This window comes from Euwallacea fornicatus, chromosome 19 (assembly GCF_040115645.1).
Source record: "Euwallacea fornicatus isolate EFF26 chromosome 19, ASM4011564v1, whole genome shotgun sequence".
NCBI lineage: Eukaryota > Metazoa > Arthropoda > Insecta > Coleoptera > Curculionidae > Euwallacea > Euwallacea fornicatus.
Window position 1 is genome coordinate 1,200,593 of NC_089559.1, and position 17,831 is coordinate 1,218,423.

The 17,831-nt window shown below is 32.7% G+C and overlaps 2 protein-coding genes across 3 annotated transcripts; one reads left to right on the top strand and one right to left on the bottom strand.

Annotated features, from left to right (window-relative positions):
* Nucleotides 1-3,408: 3,408 nt before the first annotated feature.
* Nucleotides 3,409-8,019, bottom strand: LOC136345262 (juvenile hormone esterase-like). 2 transcript variants are annotated; one of them, XM_066293379.1, is made up of 11 exons: nucleotides 7,872-8,019; nucleotides 7,678-7,815; nucleotides 5,824-5,982; nucleotides 5,611-5,765; nucleotides 5,368-5,543; nucleotides 4,838-5,034; nucleotides 4,343-4,520; nucleotides 4,119-4,282; nucleotides 3,930-4,059; nucleotides 3,757-3,877; nucleotides 3,409-3,694 (listed from the first exon to the last, which is right to left on the bottom strand). In XM_066293379.1, exons 1-11 carry the CDS (start codon nucleotides 7,941-7,943, stop codon nucleotides 3,481-3,483), a joined length of 1,704 nt encoding a protein of 567 aa, XP_066149476.1. In that variant the 5' UTR covers nucleotides 7,944-8,019; the 3' UTR covers nucleotides 3,409-3,480. The 2 variants fall into 2 exon arrangements, with proteins under 2 accessions (XP_066149476.1, XP_066149477.1); XM_066293380.1 differs by having other exon boundaries at nucleotides 4,343-4,516; nucleotides 4,834-5,034.
* A 7,546-nt stretch (nucleotides 8,020-15,565) lies between these two features.
* Nucleotides 15,566-16,623, top strand: LOC136345276 (uncharacterized). Its single transcript, XM_066293406.1, has 4 exons — nucleotides 15,566-15,871; nucleotides 15,932-16,027; nucleotides 16,082-16,237; nucleotides 16,296-16,623. Exons 1-4 carry the CDS (start codon nucleotides 15,761-15,763, stop codon nucleotides 16,350-16,352), a joined length of 420 nt encoding a protein of 139 aa, XP_066149503.1. The 5' UTR covers nucleotides 15,566-15,760; the 3' UTR covers nucleotides 16,353-16,623.
* Nucleotides 16,624-17,831: the final 1,208 nt, after the last annotated feature.

The window sequence follows — 17,831 nt, forward strand, 5'->3', positions numbered from 1 at the left end:
AACCTACGCTAAATTTATTATTCAATTCTCAATTTAGACGAAGAGAATGAACTTTCTATTTCGTGTCAAATAAGAAGTTTATAAAATGTAAAATCAGTCCTTTACTAAAGGACCTAAAAGTTACGAAATTTCCGTGCTATCATGAGAACAAAATTTAACATCCAGCACCATCAGAATTTTTCGGTGGTACGATTTAAATTTGTCTCAGTCTTTAGATGCCTATATTTTTCTTATCAAATTTATAGCAATCCCTAACTTTGGAACTGAACTATACATTACATTTAAGGATAAGACATAATTAGTTCTCGGCGAATTATTTCACAATTAATTATTAAAAATTCTCTCCGTTATTTACGTTTTATGAATGGACGCTAATCGACTTCAGAGAGCAGATTAATAAGAAAGCTATAAATCAATCTAAGTCTTAACATCTGACAATTTACTAGGTACTTACCTAAATATTAAGTTAAACGATATAAGGTGAATCGGGATTAGTTAACCGCAAAGGAAAACAATGATTTTAAATGCGTTTTTTAATTTCATTGGTAATTCTAGGTAAAATTTAACCTTGACTTGATTTCTAAAGTACCCCATTTAGAAGCTGATAACTCGAGCCATTCTGGAAACATTTTATTTCTTAAGCGTACTCGTTTACTTTCTGAGCATTCATCCGAATGGATGTTGAAACATTATGTAACTTTACTAGCCACCTTTATGTATTACACAATGCACTAAAACAATTCTTGAGATACTTATTTCCGCGAGCCTACTCCACTAGGGCTCTAGTGAGGTACTAAATTTATTAATCTAAATTATACACACATTTTTAACAGTTCTAAAGAGTTAAATTTAAAAACTTCTTACTTATAAAAAAAAAACATGGGCGCCACTGAGAATGGGTGGGGATTATAACAGAACTTAGTGTGCTAATTTAGCTACCTCGTAAAATTAGCATCATTCTCTATACTTTAGTATGCTTTGGTTTTGACCAATTCTTGAAGAATCCATCGCCACTTTTCTTTTAACAGATCACCCAATAAGGCAATAAGACATGTGGCATTGTTTGATTATAAATTTTATCAATTAGGTATTTTTTGCGCATGATTCGCTAAAAATAGGGTTCACGCTTTTTTGTTAGAATAAAGCAATGCTCGAGAGTCACGATGTCGCTCTTGTGTCAATATCTCAAAAACGGCTAAAACTAAATAAACTATGACTTGGGTGATTGAGTTTTCGAAGAGATTGGTCGAAGATGATAAGTCATTCAAATTTTTTTTCTTCGCAAATTAAGTTTCAAAATCACAACACTTTGCAATAATCCCAAGAGCGGTTACGGATTAGTGGACTTTGATTTTGACTCGCATTAAAAAATATGCGTACCATACAGGTTGTTCCATTTAAAGATGCGATTGAATATTACTCAAGAACGGTACGTTATATGAAAAAGTTTCAAATAATAGTTATCCGATAAAAAGGGGGACATGTCATGAAAATAGCGACTTTTAACCAAAACATCATTTTAAAGTAATTTCAAGGGAAACTTTTTTTAAATGGCCACTCCGTATTTTTTTACAGATCCTTGTGGACCTTCAAAAATTGAATATTTATTATTTAAATAATTTCTTTATTAGACATTTTGCCGCAGAGCCATCCTTGTTTTTTATCCAATTTTTAAAATAGTCGATATTATTGCATTTTTTTTTTACCAAAGTTTTGCAGCACATATTCTGTTCAAAACTCATAACAATCCTTCTATATAATAAAACAAACTTTTTATATGAAAAAAAATATTTTTTTTAATTTAGCAAATTAATTTAAAATCGTGATTTGAGAAACTTGTGAACCAAATGTTCAAAAGATTGTCCTTCCTGCTCCAAACACGTCTCAACTCTTTTTCGAAAAGAATTATCTACTCTGCGCAACATCTCCTCGTTTATCATCTGACACGCATTTTCAATTCTCCTTTTCATGTCGTCTGCAATTGTTGGTAGTTCTGCATAAACTTTGTCCTTTAAAAATCACAGAGGAAGAAATCCTGTAAAGTTAGATCGGGGGACCTAGGAGCCCGTACAATCCATCAATTTGGATACATTTTATCTTGAACCTCACGAGACATTCTAGAAAAATGGGCTGGACAGCCGTCGTGCGGATACCACGTCACCCGTCTGATCGCAAGTGGAACGTTTTCTAACAATTCCGAGAGATTATTATGCAAGAAACTGCGGTACGTTTCTCCATTCAAGTTTTCTTCAACGGAAAAATGTCTAATTAAGTATTCCCCAATAATACCGCCCCATACATACTCAACTTCTCTAAGCCATTGTGGGGCTAGAGTACTCCAAAAATGCAGGTTATGGCTATTCACTACACCATGATTTGTGAATGTGGATTCGTCCGAAAACAAAACGTTAGAGAAGAAATTTGATTTTGACATAATTGCTGTTTTGCCCAATTACAAAAATTGACTTGATTTTCTAAGTCAGTTCCATGGATTTCCTGACGTAAAGAAATGTGGTAAAGGTGGCTTTTATTCCCCTTCAAAATTCCTTGGACACTTACGTTTGATATTCCCGAGTCAGCAGCAACTTGAGGACAACTTACGTGGGGATCGAAGGCGACAGCTGCAAGAACTGTTACTTCGTTGCCTTCATATGTTGCACTAAGGGAGCGATAGGGTTTTTTTGCCTCTTACGTTTTCGTTTCTTTGAAATTTTTTGTTAACTCTTGAAAGTGGTGCAGTGGGGAACTCTTTCACCCGGTAATCTTTCAGTCTAAAGTTCTACTGCTCGAGTAACATTTCTTCCACCCTCTCCATGAATAAAAACCATTTCTAATTTCTCATCCAAAACGTAACGATTAATTTTACACAAGACAATTAGATTCATTCTCGAAAAAGGAATATCGATTTCCTATAGATTGCTATAAGGGAGATTAAAAAGAGAAAATTTGGGAAAATACTTTTTCCATAAGAATAATATTTTTTTATTAGATAAATAGATTGTTATGAGTTTTAAACGGAACGTGCATTGCAAAATTTTTCTAGAAAAAAAATGCAATCATTTCTGCTATCTGAAAAATTGAACAAAAATCAAAGATAACGCTACAGCAAAATGTCTAATAAAAAAATTGTTCAAACAAGAAATATTCATTTTTTGAAGGTCTACAAGGATCTATAAAAAAATACGAAGTTGCCATTTGAATAAAAAGTTGCCCTTGAAATGACATTAAAATGACGTTTTGGCTAAAATCACTATCTTCATGACATGTCCTCTTTGCCGGACAATTTTTATTTGAACCTTTTTTTCATACAACGTACTGTTTTCCAGTAATCTTCAATCATAGCTTTAAATGAGACATCTTGTCTGTGATCCGACTTTCAGGAATACCTACTGTAATTATTAAAGAAGATGCATATTCAGTAATTTTATTCACGACTATGTATAACGGTTAATAGCTATATCTCTACTTTAAAAAAATATATTAGTAAGTTGCATAGGGAGGAGTTCCAAATTTTTCATACAAGGTTTGATAGAATAACCAGTCATCTTGGGAAGGATTCGTTTCCATTGTTAACGTACTGTTAATATTCAAATATTCAATGGTGGTGCTAACATTCTTATTGGATTCGTTCGGAGACCAAGTTAAACCACCCAAAATGGTATTATTGTGTGAATTATTGTGCGGTGTAGGGTCCCTAAAAATTTTCAAAAATATTAATAAATATGTTACTAAATAACATTTTTATGTTCCTATTACCCAGTTTTTGCAAAATTGGTCCACAATGTAACAAATTTGTCGATAACCGCACGATCTTGTTCGTTGACAGTTTGATTTGGGACAACGAACAAATATCTAAGTTCTTCTGCATGGGTTACTCCTGAAAATTTTATCAATAAGGAAAAGTGATTTAACATTGTAGAATTGAATACCTGATGAAATTTGCAAGGGATCTCCTAGTAAACCCTTGTAGCTGAACCGATAGAAATAAACTCGCGTAAACGCAGAAGCGAGAACTACATTTTCTCTGATAGGGCGCTCAAACAGTTCAACCGAGAGAAACTAAAGTTAAGAAAAAAATCATTTAAATCAGCAAAAATACTTCTTGATGAATACCATACTTCAGCAAGAGCTTCAGGCTGAACTGTAATCGGTCTTAAATGGAAAAAGTGCTTCTTGACTTCAAGCCCTGCTACTAATTGCTTGAAGAAATTCTGGGTCAGCCCATAAGGAGCCAATAAATTTGGCTGGAGATCGTAAATGAACAGTAATTGTTTTATCTGATCTAAAATGGAAATGAAGAACTAGAAAACTGAACTCTGGGTTTTAATATAAAGGGTTTTACCGTAATAACTCAGCGCATTTCCTACTTCCAACGAGTTATATCCTGCGAGAATTGGGACTCGCTGGAATTGTCCACTTTTAAACAACTCCCAGCTGCTATTTGAGAATACAGCTTCTGGATGGTTAGGCTCTTTGACCACACCAAATGGGAGACCATCGAAAATGTTACTTATGACTTCCTGAAAGGAACTTGAATGATCTCCATTTGCTACGTCTCTCGTTTTAAAAACCCATTTATTGGGTCAAAGCCAATTTAGAAAAGGCAGTGACCAATTTTGTTTCTATATTTAAATATATGGTTTTAAAAGGAAATAATTTAATACATATTTATTTCTTTTAATTCTATCCTCATTTGCTAAGTCTCTAATGTCGAAGACCTATACGATTAATGAAAATGTTTAAATTTCTTTGAAAAGGCCGAAGCGTAGCAAAAATAAATCAGTGTAGTAACTCTGTTAATTGCTATTCACTAGCTACTCACTAAGAGTTAACTTACCAACGCTGAGATTTCACTCTCCGCCAGCTTTAAAGTCTTGTAGTCCATTTTTCTGAGCTCATTTACAATGTGTTTGCTGTTCGAGGAAATTATCCCCAAAGAAATTGCTACTTTGTACGCTTGAGTTTTGGGAGAGCGGGTCAACGCCCACCCACACACACTGCTCCCACTCTGCATAATAGCTTTCTCAAATAATCCTAAGTGCGAATAAACCAAAGTCCAGATAAGTTTACCAAGAGAATAATATTCATGTGAAACAATGAAGTAAAAACTTAATATCGATCGGTTTCCATCAAAATTTACTTCCAGGTAATGTTTCCAGTATATTGACCTAGTGACCTTAGGGGCCAATATATCAAACTTAATGTAGTTTTGCCAGCAAAATAATTTTCATAGAAACTATTAAATAAAAGTGGCTCATTCGACAAATCATTAGTTGCTTATTCAACAAGAGTGATATTTCGTATTTTATAAAATCAATACTATTTGGGATCTATTGGCCCCAAGAGTAACCATTTTCTCTAAGTTACCATTTGTTTTAGAAGTGTGAAGTAAGTAGGAAACTGAAGCAGCTCCTGCGCTCTCCCCGAATATGGTTACTTTACGAGGATCACCACCAAAGTGCTTGATGTTCTCTTGAACCCATTTTAAGGCTAAAATTTGGTCTTTTATCCCCCAGTTTCCTGGAGCTACCAGATCCCCCAAACTAAAAAAAAAAATATATATGTATATATATACTATCAAATAACTGCAAATATCAGGTAGGTGCAAACCTGAGAAATCCAAATATTCCAAGCCTATAATTAAATGCCACGTAGACTACCTCTTTTTCTAATAAATAATCTGGGGCATAAGTCTTGTAGTCCGAGAATCCGCTGTAAAAACCTCCACCATAAATCCATACCATTACCGGGAGAGACTTATTTACCTTTAACGGGAGCAAATATAAGATTCACATGATAATGATAACATTGAATTTAACTTACACCTGTAGTGTATACATTAATATAAAGACAGTCTTCTGAACCCACTACTGTTCTATTTGTGCTTCCTGGAAATGGAATACCTTCAAGCAATTGAACACAGAAATCTCTATCCGCAGTTGCATTGAGAGTGCCAGTCCATGGGCTGTTTTTCACTGGAGCCTAAGATTTAGTTAACAAATCACTATTCATTCACATTATTAAATTCAAGAGAAAACTATCAAAATTACTAACGTATGAAATAGAACACTTTCTTTCACTTGCGTACTAGCACTGACTCGAAGTAAAAATTTCTAGGATCTTGCACATTTAAATCAAAGATTTATTAATGTATAGACCGTGTTCTTACGAACCTGAAAACCATTCAGCTCTGGGTTCAAACTTAACTCATTTTTCGACACTCGGACTACCGTTTATAATTTAGAAGGTTTTCCGGCATAATGTCGGAAAAATATATTTTTTATAGTTTGTTGATATAAAAATGTCATGTTCCCACGGTCCATGTACAACTTGACATTAAGAATTTAAACTCGTTTGTAAAAGTAAAGCTCAAATGCATTGTTTGGATTTATGTAAAATTTCAATGTAAAATTGCTACAAATGAATCTGGAAATTGTTCACCATATTTTTGGGTCCGAAGCAACCGTGTTCCCACGTCCGACACTTCTACTAAAATCTAACTAGACCGTTGATATACGTATTTCTCATATTATATAAATTTTAAGATTCCTTACTCAGTTTGTAGTTTCGCACAAATTACGAGCACATTTTTTCCAAATTTTTTGTACGCATCAGTCTGGTTCCCACGTTTAACTGGAGGATCCTTGAAATTCGTTGGTTTGACGAGGGTTTGGATTTGAAAGTACTTTAAAACAATTTACTATAGAAACATAAAATAACCTTTTTTGATTTTCATTCTGCATTTTGAATATAATTCTTTAAACATTTATATGAAAGTCTGTAGCGTATTTGATTCCCCACTACTTGTTTGAAGAAGTTTTCTGGATTTATAATGAGTCAGCAAATCGATCACCCAAAAGGAATCAGCAATTCTGAATTCTCCGATTTCCTTTAATGTTCTCAAGGTACGGATCTAATTTTTTGAACCCGACTTAATATCGGATTATGGAGATCATTTTATGGAGTTGTGTGACAACAAGATGTATTTTGTCACCAATAATTACATACGTAGGTATGTTTTTCCGAAAACTTCAAAATTTTTCTAACACGAAATTTTCCTTTGAGGATTCCTGGCTTTCCATAACCCCCTCAGAGCACACCTTTGGTTTTTCAAATTCGAGTGTCAACAGCGAATTTTATAAATAACTTCTTTTAATTTCAATGTGAAAATGAGCGTCGCCTCCGTTTCCCCGAAATTGAAAGAAATTTTAAAAATATACATTAAGTGATAGAGCAATTTTCTTCCTTTGTCAAACTAAACTTTTTCAATAAACACTGTATTTTTGTCTGTATTGTGATAATACAGGGTAGATCATAAAAGCATGGGTTTAAAAAAAAGATCGCTAAGGATAAAGTTGACTTAAATTGATCCTCCGTTTTGTGGAAAAAAAGGTCTACAATATTTCAAAAAAAGAGGGCTAAGCGATATTTTCAAAAATTTCGAACATACAAAGTTGAATTTGAATTCTTCGTTTGGATTCATGTGAAGACAGACTAATTGAGACACATCAAGCCTTTGTCGGAAATTCTAACTTTAATTAACGACCTACTGTAAATAGCGATAAAAAACTATTGCAATACATAGAAACCCATCTATGTATTTATATCACTGTGGATTTTTGTACACTGTCATTAACTCTGGATGAAATGAACATATATCTATCTTTCATTACTTACTGCAAATCTCAAATCGTTAATTGGCTTCTTTGCATACGGAATTCCTCTATACGCATAATAAGTGACATTTAAACCAACAGTTTTACTAGTTGTACCCCTTAATCGACCATCCGTGATTGAAATTATGGGAGCTTCTTCCTAAACACCAAATGATTAATTTTTGAAAAATCGAAAGTTCCTTTATTGAAAAGTACCTGACCAAAGGCAACTTTGCCACAGTTAAAATTTAATAAAATTGCAAATAAAACACTCCATAAAGACCCCATCGTTTTTCTGTGTTGATAGACACAAACAAAACTAAAAGTAGGAAAGAAAGTTCTCAGGTATATATAAAAAAGCACCTATCGTAATCCTGCATTTTTTACCTTTAATTTATGCTTGGAATTAGCACGCTTGCCTAGATACTTTTTTTTTTTTTGAGGGGAATAACATGGACAGGCCCAAGATAAATGGGTTGTAATGTGGTAAAATTTACATTTAGATAATATTAAATAGTGCATATTGATAGGATATATGAGTTGGAAAATAGCTAATTAAACCTTGGTAACGTTTTTAACGCCAATTTTGGATACCTTTCAGGATATTTGCCAATAAATTTAAAAGACGAAAATGCAGTGAATTTTTCATAAACAAAAATTCCATGAACAGAGCAAAAAAGATCTGAACGGTGATTCTATTTTCCTGAGAGTGTTCTGGTGGATTTCAAACAATAAAATCAGAAAATCGTTTGAATGAAAAAATCCCGAATGTAAAAAATATTTCCCAACGTATGCGAAATCTTCTTTCTGGTTAATTTTCTGGTAAATTTCGACGTAAAAAAGTGGAAAATTGTTACTAAAGCTACCAAAATTCAAGAACGTTAGAAGCACCTTCTAAATCTTAGTAGTCAATGTTTCCAGAAAGTTTGTTAGTACATTTGAAAGGAAAAATAGTAATATAGAAGACCATTGATAAATGAATATTATATATAGGTGTTCTATCTTAACCATTAATAATCCTTTCCGTAGAACTTTTCGGTACATTTGAGAAGAAGAAAGTAGAGAAAATCGATGATTAACAAAAAATTCTACGAAAGCACGATTTTTTTGCGTTAAATTGCTTCTTTCCAGGAATTTTTTTGGTAGATTTTAAACTGCAAAAATAGAAAATGGTGAATTGAAAAAGCCCCGGATCTAAAGAATTTGAATAGTCTTCTCTTATAGGATTTTTTCTGGTACTTTTAAAAACAAAAAAAGGATAAAGTGAAAATTAATAATTAAGTGATATCTTGTATATATATGTCCGGGTGACCAAATTTCAATCAATCATATCAAGGTACCCCTGAGTATGTGTTCCTCGCATCGATAAAACTGTTTTTTATCACAACTATAAAAAAAATAACAGATTTTAATCAATGTCCTTAAGGTAATATGATCATCTTGGCTATTTTCGAACGTCAACTTTAACCTGACAATTATTTTTTGTTTGATAATAATCGATTTGGTTAACATATACTAACTTACTATTTTTGAACAATAAAACTTAGGGAAAAACTGCCATACACATAATTACATCATTTTAAAAAATGTGCAACCTTGAATACAGCCAATCGATAAAATTGAAGGTAATTGGTTTATACAGGGTGTACAGAGTTAATTGTACATACGCTACCAGAAGTTGATGTGCTTCGCCATGATTCACATACGCACATACGTACACAATCGCAAGTAAATCTTGGGCGTTTCTCTTTTTTTATTTAATGATTCTATTGTCATAACTTTTGATCCACTCGCTATACCTAATTCAAATGTTGTGGGTAGCCACGTTTTAATATACACTCTAAGATGCCATTAAAAGTTTGTAAATTACAAGTCCGAACTAGGAAATAGTCTATTTCGAAATTTTTATTAATTTCAATATCCTGTATATTATGTTCATTAAAGCCATATTGAGTCTTCACTAAAGCGTTACAAGCTAGCTTTACCACATTAGTTTCATAATCCTCGAACGTATTATTTTGTCTCATTAACAAAACATTTTTTGAAACAATTAAAATATTTAATAATTATTCGAAATAAACGTCATCTTTGTGTTGTTATAACCAAAAATGAAATTAGGTAATTATGATTACAACACAAAAGAAAGAGTTGCAAGAGGTGTTAGAAATGGCTGTCGTTTGCTTGTATGCGTTTTCTTGCTTTTGGCGAAAGTTACCTTATGGCCTTTCGTATAATGTCGGGATTATTTCTAATTGTCGCCCAGCAATCGTTTAACGTTTGCAAGAGCTCCTTTTTTGTGTTTATCTCTCGTTTACAAATCTCAGATTTTAAAAATGTTCCCAGAAATAATAATCCAGTGGATTCAAATCTGGCGATTTAGCAGGCCACGCATACGGGTAATGACGTCCAATCCATCAATTTTCGTATTCAGCATTCAAAAGATCTGTAATTGCTCCTGTAGAATGGGGTGGCGCTCCATCACGTTTGAATTACATATCTGGGATGCTAATATTTTCGAGAAGAAGAGGTGAAGCATTCTGTAGAAAGTCTAAATAAACCGCGCTAGAGAGGGTTTTAAGAAAAATATACGAGGTTATTAAATGATTGTTTATCAGTCCACACCAAACGTTCATACTAAACCTGTAAAGGGAAACGCATTTGCCTTTGTGCGTATGGATTGTGTGAAGACCAACTGTGATCATTTCTCACGTTAGCGATTCTATCCCTAGTGGATAGAATTTCATTCTTAAAGAGAATTCTATAATGATTTCTCTGACGTTATATGATTCACCGATGGGATGTTACTCGATTTACGTCAACCACACTGCGAACCCGCTGCACATGAAGTGGAGGTAAACCTGTCCTGTTTACAGTTCGCCAAGTCTTAACATGAGTTATACCAAGTCCTTAACTGACTAATTTATCTGGTGTTTGTTTCTGGGTGGTTCTCTGTCATATCAATTATGTTTTCATTTAACTAAATTTCATCATTATGGTCAGCATGTTCACTATTTTTGGCTGTAGAAAAACAGCCGTATTCTCGCAGGTAACTAAACATCTTCCTAAATATTTGATAATTTGGGAACCTACAGTTGGGGAAACGTACTTCATATTCACGAGCTGGTGCTCTTCCATTACTGCTGCGAAGACCACATTAAAAAATTATGTCGGTATAATTTTGAGTTGTGAATAAATCAGGCATTACCACACGATAAAATATTTGATAACGATAGAAATTAAATTAAGAATCGAAAGAAGTAATAAAAAAAACTCAAACAAAACAAAATTATTAATAAGCTTATTATAGATCTAAGTTTACTTATTAAAAAGAAAATCCTACTTGAATAATAAACTTACAAAATTAAAAAAATAATAAAACAAACTGTATCTCGAGAATAAGTCGATAAGATAACCAGATTTTAATGCATTGGATTATTATTTCTGGGAGCATTTAAACTCTGAAATTTATAAGCGAGATCTAAGCACAACAGAGGAATTTCTTCAAAAAATAAAAAACTGCCTTGTGAGAAATAGACATAATTTCGACTTTATACGAAATTCAATAAGGAAACTTTAGCTAAAAACAAGAAAATGCATAAAAGCGAATGGCAGTAATTTTTTACACCTCTTGTAACTGTTTTTTTTTTCATTGCGTTGAATGTGGTAAAGACAGCTTTTGACATTTTATTGAAGGCTCCATACGCTTTCAAAGAAAATAATATACAGAGTATTCAATTTAATAAATATTTCTAAAAAAAACTATCTTCTAGTCCGGATCTGCAATTCACAAACTCTGATGACGGTATCCTATAGTGTCTGTTAAAACGTGACTATCCACATAAGTTAAATTAGTTATAATGAGTAGATCAAAGGTTACGACTGACTGTAAAGTCATTGAGGTAAAATAGGAAAACACACTGTATCTCGATAACGAATCTAAGATTCACCTACGATATATGGGTGAATTGGAATCATGATGATTTACTCTATCGCCTGGTAGGGTATGTACAATTAACTCTGAAACATCCTGTATAGAGTTCATATGTAGAACTTGAATCGCAATTAATATCGAGTTCCCAACACTTTGCTTATTTGAGGATTATCGTAAAAAACATGTTCATAACCAACATTTTTTTAATAGTTTTTGTGGAAAAATGTAGTTTTCTCGGAAAAGCAAAAATAGAAAACAATTCATAGTTTGGCCTAAAGATAACATCAGAACAATGTTGGTTAAGAAATATTAAATTAACATAAAAGTGAAACATATTTGGTTATCTAAATCGTATTCTTTTACATCAAATTTAATTTTATGCCTGTAATTTGCCACAGTTACGCTGATTAGTGATAATTTTCAAATGCAAAATGTAATTCATAATGGGAGTTTAATACAAATGAGGGCTATAATTTAAAAGTGAGGACATTTTGTAATTTAGAGTTGAACGACTTTTTAAAGTAAAAAATTGTATTTTCATCATTTGATCCCATCAAAATATAAATATTTATTAACAAAAAACTTTTGATTTATTTTTTGGAAAAGACAACAACCCCTAAAATATTTAAAATGGATGAAAACGTTAATTGAAAAATAAATAAAACAATACACGAGAAAATCAAAAAAATCTACGTTCAAAAAGTAATCGCGAACGCGTGGTTTCTCGATTTTTTCCTCTTTTTTTTTATATTATTAAATTTAAATATTAAACAACGCTTCGATTTGCATAATGTTTAACCTACTGAGATAATTCCGACGTTATGCCTTAATTCATCCACGACATATTTGCGGCAAAATCACTTGTTTATACTTTTGAATTCGCATTAATAATGTATCGGAATTTAAAAACATTTTCTCGACAGAGATCACTTTTTTCAATTTCGACGTGTTTGCGAGTTGGCCGAAATCGCATTCAACCGAATTCATTTAAAAAATATAAAAATAAATTTTCTTTTGAAAATCAATTTTTCCATAATATTTTTGAATTTCGACTAACCATGATAATAATTATTAATGCTAATTATTTTGGTTATCTATTCTATCTTAGAATTCTTACTCATTTAAAGTGTCTGGAAATTCATGCAAATATTCTTAATCATTTTTCTGTTTCTTTAATAATTTTTTGTAGATCAAGTAAGGAGTTTCGTACATTATGGGCAACCATCCTATATTTATTTTACACGTGAAGAATCATTGTTTGAATGAGAAATATACGTATCTGTCTAGAAAAATGATCAATCTCCTACCAAGAACGATTTCTCTCAATTTTCTCATAAAAATTTGCGGTAGAAAAAAATTAACGACATTTGACATCGTCAATACCCCAACGACTTCTAACTGGTTGTAGTAATGGCCTTTTAACTATTTCAAATCAGATTTATAATTTAAAATCTTGTTTAATAGTTAAGTAATTGCATTAAAAAATATTGGAAATTAAATCAAAATTAGTTTCATCTTATTAGAAACTATTCTGTACAAGTTTCAGTAGATCATGCAGTAGATTTTCGAGCGCTGTGCATACAAGTCAAACACAATGATTACAGTTGTTCCTTCAAGTGTAATTTCCAATCGTAAGATATAATATAACTGTTAGGGACTTTAAATTACTAGTTTTTTTGTTGTTGTTAATTTTGTTTTTGTTATGTATTTGTATTTTAGCCCTTAGGTTACGCCCATGTGCGGCGATACTTATTCTGAGAATACCATCCAGACCACATGGCCCATCAGGCCAAAACTAAGGGTGCGTTTTGGCTGGGGAATATGTGCTACTAGTCAACAGAAGCTTCCTCGGTCGGGACTATTGCCGTGATGGTCAATTTGTTCGGCCTGCGATGTTTCCAGAAAAGCGACTAGTATAGATATTCCCCAGGTGGTCTCGATTTATGGGATCCGGCGTAGCCATAGCCCGTAATGGTTCTTGGTGGTGGTGCGCCCCTGGTTGGAATTCCTCGGGATTAGTACTTAAGGGATAATCGAAGTAATTTTTGTCCTTTTTTTCTCTTTTTCTTCTCTTCGTGTGGAAGCTGCGTCGTTGTCGGGATGCGATCAGAATCATAGTGTGTAACCCGCCCATTTAAGCATTCTCCCTCTTCCTACTTCGACCAAAACTCATTAATTTTTTTGATATAAGTGCAAGTCAAATACAGTCCATTTTATGTAAATCAAGTTTGTCGTTGTCGTAGTTTCATTTATCGAAGGAATCCCTCAACAATAACAAATTTCAAAATTGTGCAGTGGAGATTTTTTTCCAGATTTAAATGCCATTATGCCAGTTTTATTGAAAATTTTAACAGTCCTGAAATACAAATGCGTCTATTATTACTCCATAATAAGTATCATCACCGGCACTTTGTTCTCCATTATCCTAGTGGTTTTTCTCGTAACGGAATCAACAAAAGAACTATGGTTCAGCTATGGACCGTTACTGGCAATATTTATTTCTGTAATAAGCTAAGTTCGGCCCGATGTTTAGTACTTTAATCATTTTTCTTTTAGCTGTGTAATCAAATGTTATTTTCCCTGATTAATTTTCAAAGATGGAACAAAATTAGGGTCTTCTTCGACACGGATCTGCCGTGGGATTTCGCTTGTTTGCCTAATGAACTTAAGGACACTCTGCAGAAAATTGGAAAAAGATCAGATTTACTTTGCATTGCTGTTGTAGTTACTGCAGAAATATGTACATTGGTGAATCAAATACAGTTGGTTCCAGTTTTGCTAAATTTACGCATAGGCATTCTTCAAGGCAATGAAAAGTTATCGTTAGTTTCTGAGCTTCGCCATTTCATCCATTACTTTTTCAGATTCTGCGTTTACAAAAGCGGTAATAGTGCACATCGCTTTAACCAGTCAGTTCACTGTAGGATTCTTAGCGTGGCCGGGATTCAGTGCTGTCTATTTGAGCACAATTGTAAGGTTGCAGTTAGAGGTGCTACTATTTACGTTAAGAGAGTTCCAAAGCAAAACTCTACAAAAAAATGGAACTCAGCATCAGATACATGTACTTGAGGGGTTGAGACAACTTGCCAAAAGTTACAAATATATCATGGAGTAAGAAATAGAAATAAAACATGATGTTATACAATGGAACATTTCTCCATTCAACGAGAAAAATATATTCTTCATCAAAGTTTTTGCTTCTTCCAAAAACGGTCGAATTAGAGCTCACCATTTCAACTTGCCTATTCGTTGCAGAGAAATATCGAAAAATAAGCCCTTTTGGTTAGAATTTTCTTTGAAAAGACCAAAATGAGTTCTCGTTTTCATGGAAACCGTAAGCAAAACTTAAATGAAATGAAAGTATTCCCCGATGACCAACGAGAATTTTCCTAAAACGCCCTATGGCAAATGTGATAAAATAATTCATGGAATTCTCGAGGAATTTAATCAAAAGTTCCTGTATGTTTAAAAATTAAAATGTGATGTAAAAGAATCGATCAAGAAATTCGTAATTACTGACTCCGTATGAGATGTAAAAAAACCAAGGTAGCTCGAGATGAAGATGACATTGCATATCTTCTTGCAATGGATTCAGTTTAACAACTGAAAATTCATCCTTTCAAACCACTTTTTAATCATGTTTTAAAGCCAACGTATTAATTTAAACGTTTTAATTTGTATTTCTGGATGACTGCTCAAATCATGGATAATTACTGATGATACTGTTTCATCTCGGCACGCCAAGTACTGGACCCACCATAACGTTTACCTCCAAATTGCTCGTAATCAGTGATATTCGGATAAAGCGAATGTGTGGTTTGCAATTTCTTACCATGGTATCATTAGATCATATTTTTTTTTAATGTGAAATTTGTATTTGTAGTTTTCTTTTTTTTTGAGGAATTATTTTAATAAAAATTTGATAAATAAAAATCTTGTTCAGGGCTGCAATGAAAACGAGTATTAATTTTTAGAATGTACAAATTTTCAACTAAATGGACTTATTTTTCGCTATATCTCTGCAATGAATAGGAAAATTGAAACGGTTTGGATTGTTCCAACCATCTTGGAGCGAACAAAAATTTTTATTAAGAATATCTTTTACTCGTAAAATGAAAATTAAGGAACTTCTCTTGGCAATCCCATCCGACGACATGGTCTATATTAAAGTATAATGTATTTCAGGATAATTAGGAAATTAAAACTATGGACTTTTTGGCCAAGTACCTTGTCCGAGCTCAACGTCATATGCTTGCTGGGGTTTTATGCTTTAATTATGTTTTCGGTAATTACCCCAAATTAGGTTATTTACACAATTCAAATATTCTTTTTTTTTTATTTTTAGCCATATTACAACTTTATCGTGGCCATTTCGGTATTTCTTTTCACTGTGTTCCATATCTTCTATTTTTGCCACGAGGGTCAAATTTTAGAGGATTTGGTGATAGTTTAGTTGTAAAAACAGATAAAACAATAACTTAAAAATCGATTTCAGTTTTTAGAAGTAAACCAGGAGTTTTACAATTTAGAATGGTATCGATGGGATAAGAAAAGCTCTGACTTGTTCAAAGTCTTATTCACCAGTGTTTGCACTCCTTTCAAAATTAACAACAACCGTATCCTACAAGTTAATCATGAATGTTTCAAGCAGGTTTGTGTTATTTTTACCATTTTCCATTGTTAAGACATTATAAACTTACTTATTTCAGTGCATGGTTATGGCTTATTCCATGTTCAACTTAGTTAAAGCCACAGCTTTCAAATAATGTAGTATTAGGGACATTGCATGTTATAGAATAAGAACTCAGTCGATGTTTAGAGAAATAAAAACATTTCCACGTGCTGAAGTTGAGGCTTAACGAATAGTTTTGACCAGGAAAACTGTTCGACACGCGTTTACAATTACGAAATGGCTTTTTGAGACTGAACAAGTTGAGGTAATAAGATAGCGAGCGCAGAGACCCGATTTGAATCCTTTGGAGGACTTGAGGGATCAACTTGAAGGTGATGTGAGATATAAAAATACGGAAAGATTTAGATTAGAAGGAGAATTATTGAATGCCTTGTTTCGAGCTTTGAATGGCATATCGGAAGACGTTATCAAAAAACTGATAGAATCGATGAACAAAAGATGTGAAGCAGTAAAAATAAAGGTTATTCGACAAAATATTGAAAGAACGCATTGATAATTTTCACTTTCATAAATGTTTCTTCATTTTTGTTGGTGTAAAAATTTATGTTAATCGTGTTTGCTCAGAATAAAGGTCCTTTTATAAAATATTTTTTTGAATTATTACTTTACCAGTTATCTTATATTCATACGAATGTGTTAAATTTGAATATTACTACATTGTATAAAATTACAGCAAATTATTGAAAGTTTTTCCACTTTTGGCCGGAACTGTGTATGTAGATATTTTAGACCTGCAAGAAAATATTCTACCAGTGCTATCTGCTACGTCATTTTTGCTGGATCTCGGCTAAATCAAAGATTGTAAGCAGCGAAATTTAGTACACAGGGCCGACCTAAAATCAAGAGCAATGAATATAAATACAAAATTTAAAAAAAAAATGCTTCATTTAAAGTTCAATGCGGTATAGAGTATTTAAATTTATAAAAAGGTTTAAAGGGATCATTGCCTAGTCCGAACTTGCAATTTACAATCCCTATTAATGCTGTCTTATAATGTACCTTAAGACGTGACAAGATACAAAATTTGAGTTGACTATAGGGAGTAGGTCAAAAATGATGACCATAAAGTCGGTTAAAAAAGGGGAAACGCTGTGTATATCAAAAATCAATCGAGATTTGCCTACGATAAATAGGTGAATTTGAATCATGGTGAAGTACCTTAACCACTGGTGAGGTATTTACAGTTTACTCTGAAACATCCTGCATAGAATTTGAAGTGAAAGTATTATCGAGTCCCCAACACTTTGCTTAATTAGGGATTATCGTAAAAAGCCTACTCACAAACAACATTCTTGTCCATAGTTTTTGTGGAAAAATGTAGTTTTCTCGGAAAAGCAAAAATAGAAAACAATTCATAGTTTGGCCTAAAGATAACATCAGAACAATGTTGGTTAAGAAATATTAAATTAACATAAAAGTGAAACATATTTGGTTATCTAAATCGTATTCTTTTACATCAAATTTAATTTTATGCCTGTAATTTGCCACAGTTACGCTGATTAGTGATAATTTTCAAATGCAAAATGTAATTCATAATGGGAGTTTAATACAA

Excerpts from the sequence above, each read along its gene's own strand:
- LOC136345262 (XM_066293379.1), bottom strand. The coding sequence starts at position 7,943 with ATGGGGTCTTTATGGAGTGTTTTATTTGCAATTTTATTAAATTTTAAC. Across the intron at positions 4,521-4,837 it reads AGAGTGAAATCTCAGCGTTG|GAAGTCATAAGTAACATTTT; the intron begins GTAAGTTAACTC and ends AGTTCCTTTCAG. Across the intron at positions 3,695-3,756 it reads ACCAATTTTGCAAAAACTGG|GGACCCTACACCGCACAATA; the intron begins GTAATAGGAACA and ends GAAAATTTTTAG.
- LOC136345276 (XM_066293406.1), top strand. The coding sequence starts at position 15,761 with ATGTATTTCAGGATAATTAGGAAATTAAAACTATGGACTTTTTGGCCA. Across the intron at positions 15,872-15,931 it reads ATGCTTTAATTATGTTTTCG|CCATATTACAACTTTATCGT; the intron begins GTAATTACCCCA and ends TTTTATTTTTAG. Across the intron at positions 16,238-16,295 it reads ATCATGAATGTTTCAAGCAG|TGCATGGTTATGGCTTATTC; the intron begins GTTTGTGTTATT and ends TACTTATTTCAG.